Source organism: Pongo abelii, chromosome 6 (genome assembly GCF_028885655.2).
Source record: "Pongo abelii isolate AG06213 chromosome 6, NHGRI_mPonAbe1-v2.0_pri, whole genome shotgun sequence".
NCBI lineage: Eukaryota > Metazoa > Chordata > Mammalia > Primates > Hominidae > Pongo > Pongo abelii.
In genome coordinates this window covers 67,137,113-67,149,887 of record NC_071991.2, presented here as the reverse complement: position 1 = coordinate 67,149,887, position 12,775 = coordinate 67,137,113, and the positions used below count along the sequence as shown (strand labels likewise).

At 34.8% G+C, this 12,775-nt stretch overlaps 1 protein-coding gene across 1 annotated transcript; it reads right to left on the bottom strand.

The window, feature by feature from the left end:
* Positions 1-4,410: 4,410 nt before the first annotated feature.
* On the bottom strand, positions 4,411-5,532 carry PRPS1L1 (phosphoribosyl pyrophosphate synthetase 1 like 1). Its single transcript, XM_002818179.3, has one exon. The coding sequence runs from the start codon at positions 5,421-5,423 to the stop codon at positions 4,467-4,469; it is 957 nt and encodes a 318-aa protein (XP_002818225.2). The 5' UTR covers positions 5,424-5,532; the 3' UTR covers positions 4,411-4,466.
* Positions 5,533-12,775: the final 7,243 nt, after the last annotated feature.

Sequence of the window (12,775 nt, the reverse complement as noted above, 5' to 3'; positions counted from 1 at the left end):
TATCTGGCCCTATTGATCCTATTGATAGATCAATGCCTTATTTATCTATAATATGCCAGTTTTATCATATATATGAATATTTGATGTAATGCCTTTTTTTTTTTTTTTTAAAGAGATGAGGTCTTGCTATGTTGCCCAGGTTGGTCTCTTAACTTCTGGGTTCAAGTGATTCTCTCATCTCATCATTTCAGCCTCTGGAGTAGCTGGGACTACAGGCATGTGCCACCATTCCTGAGTTGATTTAATGACATTTTAACAGAATCCTCCCTCCCTCTCTCTCTCTTTCTCTAAATATGGGTGTGAACTCTCAGCCAATGGGAATTCATGTGTAGTGTGACGAACTGTATAAAACAGTTCTCAGGCAATAAGCATAAGAACATTATAGCCTCAGCTAGGAGGCCCACTGCTTAGCTACCATAGGGTGAATACGTTCTGCAGTATGTGTTATTTACTATTCAATGGCCTATCTTTTGTTTATTTTGTATTCTGTAGAGAAGCTTGTCCCAAATGACTGATTAAGTGTGTGGAAATAATAATGTTGAATATGCTTCATATAAGCAAGAAAATAGTGTTACAATGGGCCTTAAAAATAGAAGCCTTGGAGAGGCTTTTGAAGAGGCACTTTCCAGGATACAATCAAGGAAGCAGAAGGTTAAGACCATGCAGAAACTAGATATTGATAAGTGCTAACTGACATTAAAAAGGCCATCCTAAGCATCACTGTGATCTAGATTGATCAACAATTGTATGAAGATAGCTAGGAAAAAACTATGGCAGGAGTCTCATCCCCACTTCGGAGAATCTGAGTAGACCGCAGAAGTGGTTGCCAAGGCAGGATATCAGGAAAGCATCTCCATAGGGACTTTGTGATAGCAATTCTCTGATAGAGTTGATTCAGTTATGTACCTCTTTCCAGTAACACAGTCCCTCCACTAAATAGGGTATGTGTGTACTAAATTCCTGTAAGTATACATGAGTCTGTTTCAGGAGTATACGTTCTGCAATATTAATTTATGTGTCCATTCCTGCATCAATACCACATTTTAATCACTGTAGCTTTGAAATGTTTTAATGTATTGTGACACAGAAAAGATCTCGAGTATTTTTGCTTATTTACTTTTCCAGATGAACTTTAAGAAAAGCTTGTGTCAAGTTCTCTTTTCTTAAAAATCCCTTTGGCCAGGTACAGTGCCTCACATCTATAATCTCAGCACTTTGGGAGGCCAAGAAGGGCAGATCACTTGAGGTCAGGAGTTGAAGACCAGCAAGGCCAACATGGTGAAATCCCGTTTCTACTGAAAAAAAAAAAAATACAAAAATTAGCAGGGCATCGTAGCCGACACCTATAATCCCAGCTAGTGGGGAGGCTGAGGCAGGTGAATCACTTGAACCCAGGAGGCGGAGGTGCAGTGAGCCAAGATCGGGCCACTACCCTCCAGCTTGAGTGACAGAGGGAGACTCTGACAAAAAAAAAAAAAAAATCCCTTTAAGATTTTGATTGGGTTCACACTGACTTTATAGGAAACTATCATGTTTGCAATATTGTTCTTCCTATCCAAGTTCATAATGTACTTATTCAGGTATTTTCTATATCCTTTAGCAACATTTCTTCATACAAATCCTACAGTTTTGGGATTTATTACTGGTCATGTTGTAGATTTTATTGTTTTAGGCTGTGGAAACATTTCTTTCAATTATGTTTTAAAATTATATTTTACTGGTATTTAGGAAAGATGTCATTTTATCTTACATACTTTCACTTTACTGACCTCTCTTATGAATTCTGAGTTTTTCTTTTGATTGTTGGATTTTTTGTTGGCAATCATGACATCTTCAAATAATGAAAGTTTTGGCTCTTTCCTTCTGGTATTGATACCTCTCTTTTTTCCTTGCCTCATTCCCATTGGTTTAGAAATTTAATGGGAATGTTTTCAATGTTTCATCATTAAGTATGTCCTTAATTAGGTCAGTACCAGATTTTCTCTAGCAGGTCAAGCAAGGTTTGTTCTATTCCTATTTTACTGATAGTTTTATTTTTTCATAACATTGTTAAGATGACAGTAGTATAGCTACTATACTATATATAGTCTACATACATTTCTTTAAAAAATTTATTAAGACTTTTTATGACCTATTATGTATTTTTTCTTTTTAAAAAATCTTTAAAACCTGTGAAACCTATTATATTTGCTTCATGCATACTTGAAATGTAAATTATGTTTAATTTCTACATTAAGTTGTGATAATGGAGTCATTTAAACCCTATAATACCTTTTCTTGATAACTTATGAGAGTTTTGTCAAAATTTCCTTCTTTGATTATGATGATTGTGCATTTCCATTTCTTCTTATATTCTCACTGATGCGCTTTTCTTTTTCTATTTCCATGTTAAGTTGTTAGGTAGATAAAGATTCATGATGATTATAACTTATTGGTGGGTTTAATCAGCAAAGCACGTTCCACTTTTTTTTGACTAAAACTATCATTGCTTGTCTCTTTTTGTTACCATTTACTTTGTATATTTTTCTCTATCTCTTTATACCAAACTTTTTAGATGTGTGTCCTATAAATAGCATATTATTAGGTATTTTAGCTACCCAATCTAATAATGTATCTTTTACAAAATTGACCTATTGACTTCTGTGATAGTATATATTGGGTACTTTATCTTTGCTACGTTTTCTTTCTTATTTCCTATCTTCAGCTCGATTTGTTGAGTTTGGCTTATTCCCCCCCACCCCCCAGCTCCACCTTTTTTTTCTTTCTAGGAGTTTGGAAGTTATTTATCCCATTCTTTTCTTCTCTGGTTTGCTCCTTGCCCTTGAATTTTAGAAAATACGTTATTTAAACTCAGGTTTTTCTATAATGTGAATGATTGTTGTTAATAACCTCCATCCAAAACTAGACAAGATCCTTAATATATTTACACTAACCCTAACTCCTCCCAGCCTCAAAATTGCTTCATAATGTGGCCCAATTTTATGTGAGTTTTACCTTAATAACGGCCATAATCCTCACAGTAACTTCATAAAAATTATTTTTCTATCAGTTTCACTTCTTTTTTTGCTTACCACCATCTCTTTTATTCTATGTGTTCTTCTTGGCTGTATATATTTTTTATTTTCAGTATCTCCAAGAAGTATTTTCAGGAAACATTAGTGGTAGTAGTTTCTGAGTCCCTTAATATTGTCTTCATATGTCAATGATAGTTTGGCTAAGCACAGAAATTTAGGTGAAAAATAATACTCCTTTAGAACTGTGAGGAAATAATTCCATTTTGCTTACTGCCCAAGAGTTCAAATGAAAAATTTAAAGCAATCTGAATATTGTTTCTTTAAAACTTTCTTGTTTTTGTTTTACTCTTTAGAAATTCTTAGCGATTTTTTCTTGGAGATCAGAAATTTCACACGATAAATCTAGGTATGGTACTCTGCACCACCCCTCACCACCCCACACATATATGCAGATATTTTATTGGTTTTACCTAAAAAGGACAATAACAACACTTTAAAAATATAAATCTGAGGTCATTTGAGGGGCCAACAAAATACAAGGAAGGGAGATAAAAATTAAATGTTTAAATTTAACAAAAGGCACTACAATGTCACCTAACATCTACTACGATGGTGGTAATAAACTAAGGAAGATTAAGTTACAGCAAAAATAACTAATATAAATATTAGAGATTACATAGCAAAAAGTGGGTTTGCCTTCCAGAAGACTATGGTACCCTGACCATTTGGGGCCCAGTAGGATATTTAGCAAGGAAAATGTCAAGATGGGTGGAGGTAAAGCTAAATCAAAAGGAACAGGTATAACTGAGAATCCAAGATAGATAGTCTCCAAATAGATGGTGACAGATCAATCTTCCTCCTCTCAAGAAGCATTTACTGTACTTGTTGGTTCCTCTCAAGATCCCAATGGCTGCTCAAGCTGAAAGTTGCCTATTCCTGCCGTTCAGGGGGTTCAGCAACCAGAACTAATTTTGTGGTTGCTCAGGGCTCTTGCTGCAACTGAACACAGAACTTGGAGAATTTGTGACACAAAGTGGGGGTTGGGGGCAGGGGGTAGATTGGGTGTCTTTTTTGCTAGTTGTTCTGAAAAAACAAAACTCTGAAGCATTTACATGTAAGCTTTCCAACCACTTTAAAACACCTCTACAAAACACCCTCAAAAGTCTGAAATCTTGCAGCAGAAGGGCTATAGTTAAAGCTGCTGGGCTAACAAAATCATCAAAGAAACCAGATGACACAACCCAATCAGGAAATCCTAGTGATTATTCTTAACCTGTTTTTCCCTAATTTAAGGTAAACTCTTATATACCTGATGTGGGATGTAGAAAGTTACACTGGAGCAAGCTGGATCTTCTGCTGAACTTTTAATCAAACCTAAGAAAAAATAAAGGCAAGGTTTGTTTTTATTAATCTTATTTTATTTTAAAATAGCATAACCTAGAAGTTATTCTGTTATAAAGGAACGTGGCTGAACAGGTAGGAAACAGATTCCCCATTATGTGTTCTCCTTATGGCTTCTGCAAGGATCATGGAGATGTCAATTACTCGTATTTTGGAGCAATGCTTCATCTTATCATCTTGAGGTATGGTATTGGTGACTACCACTGCTTCAAAGCATGCAGTGTTGATGCGAGAAATGGCTGGGCCAGAAAAGATTCCATGAGTCAAGATAGCATAAACTCTGGTCGCTCCAGCTGAGAGAAGTTTCTTAGCTGCGAGGCAGATTGTACCACAAGTGTCTGCCATGTCATCTACAAGGATAGCCACACGATCATTCACATCTCCCACTAGCACCATGCAGTCCACTTCATTGGCCTTCTTCCGTTCTTTATGAATCAAAGCAAAGTCCACATTCAACTGGTCTGCAATGGAGGTCACTCTCTTAGCTCCACCAGCATCTGGCGAGACAATAGTGCAGTTCTTCCACTCAGAGATATTCTCCCTTATCCACTTCAAGACAGTTGGCTCTGCATACAAGTTGTCTACTGGGATATCAAAAAAGCCCTGAATTTGAGAAGCATGCAGGTCCATGGTGATGATATGATCCGCACCTGCTATAGAGAGCATATTTGCAACAAGCTTGGCAGAGATTGGGGCCCGGCTCTTACCCTTCTTATCCTGTCGGGCATAAGGGAAGCATGGGATGACTGCAATAACTCGGCTAGCTGAAGCAATCTTGCAGGCATTAATCATGATCAAAAGCTCCACTAGACTGTCGTTAATTTCGCCACAACCACTCTGAACGATGTAGACATCCTCTCCACGCACACTCTCATCAATTTCCACGCAGGTCTCCTGGTTGCTGAATTTCTTAGTCACCACCTTGCCTAGCTCCAGGCCCAGGCGGTCAGCAATTTTCTGGGATAAGTCCTGGTGGGAGCTGCCGCTGAAGATTTTGATATTCGGCATCTTGGCAAACTACCAGAGGCACTCCGTCGAGCGATCCAGCTGCCGCTGAGACAGGAACGGAAGGGAAGCGCAGACTGTAATGGCTTCCGGTTGTTACTCAACCGTTAGGGTCCCTTCCCCCTTGCGGCGCGAGGTCCCAAATTGACCCTGGGTCTCTTGAAAAAATTTCTGCTTGCCACCTCCCACTTCACACTTTTAGACTAAATAATCAAGTATTTACAGTGTATGGAGTTTCTTTCTATTAGCACCTATATTAGTTTCATAGGGCTATTTAAACAAATTTGAATGCATAAAAACATAAAACTTCTACAAAGCAAAACCCAAGTTTAAAAGGAAAATGACCTACTAAAGTATATGCAAAGGATTATTTTAGAAAGAATTTCCCCAATGAAGTGAGAAAAAGACAATAAAGTAGAAAGTTGAAAAATGGCATAAATGGGCAATCACAGTAAAAAAAAAAAATGGATAAGAAACGTGAAACAATGGAAGTAATCAAGAAAACGCTATTTTCACACATCAAGTAGCCAAAACGTTAAGATGGATAAGGTCTTCTATTCGGATGGAATGTATAAATATGTAGATTTTGCATGGGTAATTTTGCACATAAACTTTGACTCATCATGTATACTTCTAGGAATCTATTTCAGAGAAATTTTCACAAGCACCCCAAATATACATGGCTAAATAGTAGTGTTGCTGTATTCATTCATGCAATAAATATTTTGTGAACACCTCCTATATGTCAGGTATTATACTACTTCTAGGGTATAAAAATGGTGCATGACAAATAGTAATTGCCCTAGAATTGTTTATAAAAGCAAAATCTGGAAACCAACAAATGTTCATCAATAGGTAAATTACCAAATAATTTATTGTATATACGTATGCGACCATTAAACAGATTAAGTGTAATCATGTGGAAATGTCTCCTAGGTATTTTTTTAGAGGTAAAAAGTCAGTCACAAAAATATGCATAGTGTTATATTTATGTATTTAAGATTATGTGATACTGAAAGCATTCAATTAGCATGGAAGTCCTCTTTATAATAATTACCTTTGGAGAGGGGAGTAGGTTGTGAGAGTTGAGAATGAAAGAGTACTGTTACATTTTACTGCTATCAGTGTGGCATTTGAACATTTATTACTTTTGTAGTAAAAAAGATGAACAAAATATATTTGGTAATTAAATGTTTGTTAGCAAATTTTAAGTATACAGCTTATTGGGGCTGGTAATAGTGAGGAAGGAGGCAGAAAGGACCACAGATGCCAATAATTTCATAAAAATAATGGAGGCATCAAATACAGATCAACCATTTATATCTTGCTAATTGTGTGCCTGACATTTGGATACCAGGGTGTTTTTATTTAGCCTAAAACCAAATCATCATTTTTTTTCATATTGTAAAATAATCAAATAATTTAATAGATTTTCTCACCACACTTCTGGGCTTCCTTAATGTGTTGGATTCATGAATAGGATAAACTCAGAAATGGGATAAGAAATGGGGTAGGCAACAAAGATGGGTAAGATTCAGCAATGTCTGTGAAAAACATTACTTAGCTATAAAAAGGTAGTTTTATATATTGAATGAGGTATTATTATAAACTCAAACAGCTATGTTTTAAATTTTACACCAAAATGACTTGCTGCTGATTAATCATTTCTCTCCTGGCATCAACATGCTTTTCTCCCTAGTTCAGCCTCTTCCTGGTTGACAGTGTATGCCAGCCCATTTCTGTCCATAACCCTTCATTCATGTTCCTTTTATCACAAAAAAAAATCAACAGACCTACCTATACCACATAATTCTCACCCTTAGCCAGACTACATAAAGTGATTTCTAAAAATCCCGTAGCTTAATTTAGAAGCACTAAAAGTATTTGTAGTTTCAATTTATTTTTCTCTTACTATTCTGTGTGTCACACATTTTTCAGTGTTTTTTAAAAAACAAAACAGATTCTAAACAGGTTTAATATTACCTAAACAGGATTAAATGCTAATGTGAACATTTAAACCCATACTTGGTTGCATTTTCCTTGAGGTGTTAAGGAGGAGAAATTTTTGTCTTGCTGCTATTTTTGTTTCAAGCTCTAGCTGTTGCTATATGTTATAGTTCCAGAAATTTGTCTACAGTCATAAAATGTTAAAGATAGATATGGCCTTAGAGATCACCTAGTCTGATAATCACAATTCACGGACAGGGAACTAAGGCTCAGAGAAATGAAGCAACCTGCCTGGGATCTATCAGCTAAATAGAGGCAGAGTGTGGATTAGAATGTGGGACTCCTGAATTTCCAAGTAGGGCGTTATCAACTGTATACTTTCAAGCCTTTTCTTTGAGATTTATCAGAATAAAGGAAAAATTTAAAAGTACTCCAAAATATTTGCATTTTTTTCTCTTTTACCAAGCAACTACAATAAAGAACAAAATCCCAAACATGAGACTGGAAAGTTTTTTGCTTTAAAAACAAAAACTTTTCCCAGAAAGAAATGAACCATTAGTAGTGTCAGGGAAGTAGCTTTGTTATTTTGACATTTCTGTTACCTACCTGGTCTATTGCAAGAGGATTTAGCGTCTGTTTACTTTGGTCTCTGTAGGTTGAGAGGGACATCTGTTTTATCATTGACTGCATTTCACACGTTACAGGTAGGAATGATGCCTACTGAATGGTATCTTCTATTAAGGACATTGTTTCTTAAATTACTCTGGAAACAACAATTGCAATATAGAGACAATGCCTTATCTTTCTCCTTCCCAAGGCAAGCATATTTAAATGTCATCTCTATGGATCTGTGAGAATTACTGTATTTTGAAGGTCTTTTGAGTCAATACCCAGAATATATATAAATATATAACCTTGGTAATAGTTTCTTGCTTTACTGATTATTCTTTTACCCTTCACAATTCCAACATAAATAATTCAAAGAGAGCTCTGATGCAGCTTGATCGGCTAGAGAAAAAAGAAATTCAGTCAGTTCTTTCAGAAAGCGAAGAAAAATGGATGTTGTATTTTAAATGAAATAAATGCTTTCACTAAACATACTTGCAGTTGACAAAATGCTAGATGTTTAGGTGGCAATTATAGTTTTTTGATAAACTGTCAAATCTTGTCACAACACGTGTTACAAACAAGGACAGATTTAGATGTCCTTTATGACAGCTTTGTGTAGGTTGGGAATGTTTGGCAGTTAATTTCAAACGAGGAACATATTTTTCTTTCCAGCAGTTATCTGCTTGTTTATTAGGCAGAGTTTCTTTGTGCCTTTAATCTTAACTCATTTAACTCACAGTTCCAGATCATTATTGTAACATTACTTTACCTCATTTATTTTATCCATAATAATCATCCACAATACTTCGGGAAAACAATTTCCTACAAAGCTTCACATTGATATAAATGCTTTAAGGTTTGTTTTGTGATTGTTTACGATTAAAGTTGACTACTCTGAGTGTTTACTGAGCTTTTGGTTGGAAATGTGTCGTTTTATACAATAAATGTGTAGATAGCAACTAAATAAAGCTGAGTGAGACAAATAGAATAGGAGAAATTTTTGTGATTCAGAAATGTGGCTTTAATTCTGAGTGTTATGTTAGACTCATGAGAGTATTTTTGAAATGCACTTTGGAATTAAAAAAAAACTTTTTGGTGAACTTAAAAATCTTAGTATAAAATAATAATCTTGGAATGACAGCAAGGTTACATGAGCTGAATATGTCACTGTAAAAGACAAACATATAGAGAGGTTCCATAACTAGTAAATTGCAAATAAGAAAATATCTTTTCAATATTTCTGTGAAATATTTTAAAGTATTTCAAAGCAGTTTTTGATAATGAATATTTTGTTTCTCACATGCAATGTTAGTCTCATGAAATTAATAAAAAGATATGTTTATTTTGACAAAATGCAAGCTTCATTTATGCTATTTAAACCCCTTTAAAAAGACAGTTTTTTCCTCCTCAAAATTGGCCATTTATTTAATTCTAACAATAAACATTGAGACTACTTGTGCACTTGCCTAAGCGAAAATTGAGTACCGTTTGTTTTGGAATGGTTCTGCAATTCTCAAACTTCAGAGCATCAGGATCACTGGGAGGATTTGTTAGAACACAGATTCCCAAGCTCCATCTCCAGAGTTTCTCATCAGTAGTCCTGGGGTGGAGGCCCAGAGTTTGTGTTTCTAACAAGACACTAGACAAGACTGATGCTGTTGTTCTGTTGATATGTTTCAGAATCTATTTCATTTTATCTAAATTTATTGGCTAGATGCTTTCCATAAGATCCTCCTATTATATTTTTAGTGTCTGCAACATCTTTAGTACAATTCCCTTTGTCATTTCTGGTATTAGATTTGTGTAATTATTCTCTTTCTTTTTGATCAATTTCACCAGCAGTCTATTAATTTCATCAGCCCTTTCTAAAAAACTTAATGTTTTGATGTATACCTAATGGTTGATGTATCATACTTCATTGGCTGCTTGTTTTTAACTTTATTGAGTTCAAGATTATTTACTATTTACTTTCATCTTATCTTTGAGTTTATTTTGCTGTCCCTTTTCTAATTTGAAATGTGTGCTTAGCTTACTATTTATCACTAGTAAAACTATATATTTTTCCTCTAAGTACTATTTTACCTGAAGTTTTATGTGTAGTATTTTTGTTATTGTTCAGATAAGGCCAGTTTCCAATTTGGATAGCAATTTCTTCATTTCAGGGGTTATTTTAAAGTTTATTTCTTAATTTACAAATATATGGGGCATTTCTAGATATTTCATTGTTTTGGGTTTCTTGCTTAATCACACACCAAAGGACATGTTCTCTGTGATTTTAGTCCTTTGAAATTTGCTGCAACTGTTCTTATGGTCCTCCATGGTCACTTTTCATAAATATTTTCTGTGTGCTGAAGAATAAATGTACTCTTGAGTGGATAGGTGCAATATACATATTCATGCATTAGATCTGGGATTTGGTTTGTTTGTAGTATTATTTACATCTTCTATAGCTTTACTGAATTTTTTGTCTGCTTTATCAAATACTGAAAGAAATAGGTTTCCACAGTGATTGTTGGTATATATCTATTTCTCCTTATATAGCCCTTTCTTATTTCTCTTTATATTTTGAGGCTCAGTACTTACTGAAATTTAATTTGTCATAATTTTTTGACGAACTACGATATTATTTTAAAGTAACACTTTTTTTTTTCTAGTAATGCCTTTTGCCTTAAATTCTATTTTGTCTGGTGATTATTTTATTATATTAGCTATCTTTTTAGATAGCATTTGGTTTATTTTCTTATTTTTTAGTTTCAATCTTACTGCATGTTTATGTATTAAATGTGTTGCTTATAAATAGGATACAGTTAGATTTTATTGTATCTCCTAATCAAAGTTATAAGTTAATGAATACCTTTCCCCTCCTCTCAGAAAATGCAAAGACCTTCATGTCATTTAACTTCATTTATTCCCTCCTGACATAAATAGTAGCAGCCAGCTATTATCATTTTGTCTCTTTTCTTTCTTCCTTTCTTCTTTTCTTTCTTTTACTTCCACATTCACATTATTATTATTAATATTTTATACAATCAGTGTCCCTTTAGATATATGCACCTATGTTTTACTGTCTTTGGTCCTCTTTTATCGTCATATCTTAAGGCTTTTATTTGGCATGAGTTTTCTTCTGCTTAAAGCATATCCTTACAAATTTTCGAGGTGCTACTGGTGAAAAATTCCATTTTTTCCTTTTTTTCTGATAATATCTTCATTCCACCCTCATTCTTTTTATTTTATTTTATTTTATTTTATTTTACATCAATAGTTTTTGGGGAACAGGTGGTTTTTGGTGACATGGATAAATTCTTTAGTGGTGATTTCTGAGATTTTGGTGTTCCCGTCACCTAAGCAGTGTACACTGTACCCAATGTGTAGTCCTTTTATCCCTCACGCCCCCTTCCACTCTTCCCCGATTCCCCAAAATCCATGACAGCATTCTTATGCCTTTGTGTCCTCATAGTTTAGCTCCCACTTATAAGTGAGAACATATTTGTTTTTCCATTCCTGAGTTACTTCACATAGAACAATCGTCTCCAACTCCATGCAGGTTGCTGTGAGTGCCATTATCTCATTCCTTTTTATGACTGAGTAGTACTCCATGGTGTGTGCGTGTGTATATATATCACATTTGCTTTACCCACCTATTGGTTGATGGGCATTTAGGATGGTTCCATATGTTTGCAATTGCAAATTATGCTGCCATTAACATGTGTGCGCAAGTGTCTTTTTCATATGACTTCTTTAACTCTGGGTAGATACCCAGTAGTGGGATTGCTGAATCAAATGGTAGTTCTACTTTTGGTTCTTTAAGGAGTCTCCGTACTGTTTTCCATGGTAGTTATACTAGTTTACATTCCTATCAGCAGTGTAAAAGCATTCCCTTTTCACCACATCTATGCCAACATCTATTATTTTGGATTTTGAAATTATGACCATTCTTGTAAGAGTAAGGTTGTATCTCATTGTGGTTTTAATTTGCATTTCCCTGATAATTAGTAATGTTAAGAATTTTTTCATATGTTTTTTAGCCATTTGTATATCTTCTTTTGAGAATCGTCTATCCATGTCCTTAGCCCACTATTTGACGGGATTAGTTGTTTTATTCTTGCAGATTTGTTTGAGTTCCTTGTAGATTCTGGATATTAGTTCTTTGTTGGATGCATAGTTTGCAGATATTTTCTCTATGGAATGTCTACTCTGCTGATTATTTCTTTTGCTGTGCAGATGCTTTTTAGTTTAGTTAGGTTCCTTTTATTTATTTTTGTTTTTGTTGCATTTGCTTTTTTGTTCTTGATCATTGACTCTTTGCCTAAGCCAATGTCTAAAACAGTTTTTCTGATGTTATCTTCCAGAATTTGTATGGCTTCAGGTCTTAGATTTAAGTCTTTGCTCCATCTTGAGTTGATGTTCGTATAAGGTGAGAGATGAGGATCTGGTTTCATTCTTCTACGTGTGGCTCACCAATTATCCCAGGACCATTTGCTGAATAGGGTGTCCTTTCCCCACTCTATGTTTTTGTATGCTTTGTCAAAGATCAGTTGGCTGTTACCAAACTATACCCTGTAATATAGTTTGAAGTCAGGTAATTTAATGTCTCCAAATTTATCCTTTTTGCTTTTGTTATGTGGGCTCATTTTGGTTCCACATGAATTTTAGGATTGTTTTTTCTAGCTCTGTGAAGAATGATGATGATATTTTGATGGGAATTGCATTGAATCTGTAGATTGCTTTTGAAGTGTGGTCATTTTTACAATATTGATTCTGCCCATCCATGAGCATGGGTTGTGTTTCCATTTGTTTGT